Source organism: Neovison vison, chromosome 6, assembly GCF_020171115.1.
Source record: "Neovison vison isolate M4711 chromosome 6, ASM_NN_V1, whole genome shotgun sequence".
Classification (NCBI taxonomy): Eukaryota; Metazoa; Chordata; class Mammalia; order Carnivora; family Mustelidae; genus Neogale; species Neogale vison.
In genome coordinates this window covers 211,597,747-211,600,249 of record NC_058096.1, presented here as the reverse complement: position 1 = coordinate 211,600,249, position 2,503 = coordinate 211,597,747, and the positions used below count along the sequence as shown (strand labels likewise).

At 41.1% G+C, this 2,503-nt stretch overlaps 1 protein-coding gene across 1 annotated transcript; it reads left to right on the top strand.

Annotated features, from left to right (window-relative positions):
* Positions 1–213: 213 nt before the first annotated feature.
* Positions 214–1,197, top strand: LOC122910716 (olfactory receptor-like protein OLF4). Its single transcript, XM_044255333.1, has one exon. The coding sequence runs from the start codon at positions 229–231 to the stop codon at positions 1,195–1,197; it is 969 nt and encodes a 322-aa protein (XP_044111268.1). The 5' UTR covers positions 214–228.
* The last annotated feature ends 1,306 nt before the right edge of the window (positions 1,198–2,503 follow it).

Here is a 2,503-nt window from a genome sequence, read left to right as displayed (position 1 = left end):
TGAGTATCCTTGCGTGTTCTTGATCATAGAGGAAAAATGTTCCCTGTATCCCCAGTGAGAACCATGTTTGCTGTGGGTTTTCATGAATGGCTTTATGTTGAGATTGTTTCCTTCCATTCCTAGTTTTTAGCGCTTTTATTATGTGCCATATAAACATAAACATTAATTGTTTGAGTGAAGAATATAAAAAATAATGCACTTGCCAGGTTAGTAGTGCATGATTGTGTCATGCTCTTTCTTTTTTGTTTTTGTAGTCACATCAGTGACATGGAACTGGAGAATGATACGCAAATTTCAGAATTTCTTCTTCTGGGATTTTCAGAGGAACGAGAACTGCAACCCTTCCTCTTTGGTCTGTTCCTATCCATGTACCTGGTCATCATTCTTGGGAACCTGCTCATCATCCTGGCTGTCAGCTCAGACTCCCACCTCTACACCCCTATGTACTTCTTCCTGGCCAATCTGTCCCTTGTAGACATCTGTTTCACCTCCACCACTGTCCCTAAGATGCTGGTGAATATACAAACGCAGAAAAAGGTCATAAGTTATGAAAGTTGTATCATACAGATGTACTTTTTCATACTTTTTGTAGGTTTGGACAACTTCCTCCTGACTGTGATGGCTTATGACCGCTTTGTGGCCATCTGTCACCCCCTACATTACATGGTCACCATGAACCCCCGACTCTGTGGACTATTGGTTTTAGTGTCCTGGATCATGAGTGTTCTGCACTCACTGTTACAAACCCTAATGGTGTTGCGGCTGTCCTTCTGTACAGAGGTAGAAATCCCCCACTTTTTCTGTGAACTCAATCAGATGATCCAACTTGCTTGTTCTGATACCTTTCTTAATGACATGGTGATGTATTTTGCAACTGTGCTGCTGGTTGCTGCTCCCCTGGCTGGGGTCCTTTACTCATACTCTAAGATAGTTTCCTCCATATGTGGGATCTCAACAACTCAGGGGAAGTACAAAGCATTTTCCACCTGTGCTTCTCACCTCTCCGTTGTCTCCTTATTTTACTGTACAGGCCTAGGAGTGTACCTTAGCTCTGCTGCTCCCCAGAGCTCCCACTCAAGTGCAATGGCCTCAGTGATGTACACAGTGGTCACACCCATGCTAAATCCCTTCATCTACAGTTTGAGGAACAGAGACATAAAGGGGGCTCTAAATGTATTTTTCAGAAGGAAGCCATAGAAGGGCCATTTTTTTTTTCAAAAAGTACCTGTTATTGAAGGCTAATGCCTAACATACAGAAATTGTTAATCTTTGATAGGATCATGAAATAAGAACTCAATCCCTGTATTTGTGCCCTGGAGAGTCATGTTTTCTTTTCTTTTTTTTTTCAATTTATTTATTTTCAGAAAAACAGTATTCATTATTTTTTCACCACACCCAGTGCTCCATGCAAGCCATGCCCTCTATAATACCCAACACCTGGTACCCCAACCTCCCACCCCCCCGCCACTTCAAACCCCTCAGACTGTTTTTCAGAGTCCATAGTCTCTCATGGTTCACCTCCCCTTCCAATTTACCCAAATTCCCTACTCCTCTCTAACACCCCTTGTCCTCCATGCTATTTGTTATGCTCCACAAATGAGTGAAACCATATGATAATTGACTCTCTCTGCTTGACTGATTTCACTCAGCATAATCAATGTGGTTTTAATTTGAATCTCCCTGAGGGCTAATGATGATGAACATTTTTTCATGTGTCTGATAGCCATTTGTATGTATTGATTGGAGAAGGGTCTGTTCATGTCTTCTGCCCATTTTTTGATGTGTTTGTCTGTTTCGTGTGGGTTGAGTTTGAGGAGTTCATTATAGATCCTGGATATCAACCTTTTGTTTGTACTGTCATTTGCAAATATCTTCTCCCATTCCGTGGGTTGCCTCTTTGTTTTTTTGACTGTTTCCTTTGCTGTGCAGAAGCTTTTGATTTTGATGAAGTACCAGAAATTTATTTTCGCTTTTGTTTCCTTTGTCTTTGGAGACGTATCTTGAAAGAAGTTGCTGTGGCTGATATCGAAGAGATTACTGCCTATGTTCTCCTCTAAGATTCTGATGGATTCCTGTCTCACGTTGAGGTCTTTTATCCATTTTGAGTTGATCTTTGTGTATGGTGTAAGAGAATGGTCGAGTTTCATTCTTCTACATATAGATGTCCAGTTTTCCCAGCACCATTTATTGAAGAGACTGTCTTTTTTCCACTGTATATTTTTTCCTGTTTTGTTGAAGATTAATTGACCATAGAGTTGAGGGTCCATATCTGGGCTCTCTACTCTGTTCCACTGGTCTATGTGTCTGTTTTTATGCCAGTACCATGCTGTCTTGGTGATCACAGCTTTGTAATAAAGCTTGAAATCAGGTAAGGTGATGCCGCCAGCTTCATTTTTGTTTTTCAACATTTCCTTAGCGATTCGGGGTCTCTTCTGATTCCATACAAATTTTAGGATTATTTGCTCCAGCTCTTTGAGGAATGCCGGTGGAATTTTGATCGGAA

Excerpts from the sequence above, each read along its gene's own strand:
- LOC122910716 (XM_044255333.1), top strand. The coding sequence starts at position 229 with ATGCTCTTTCTTTTTTGTTTTTGTAGTCACATCAGTGACATGGAACTG.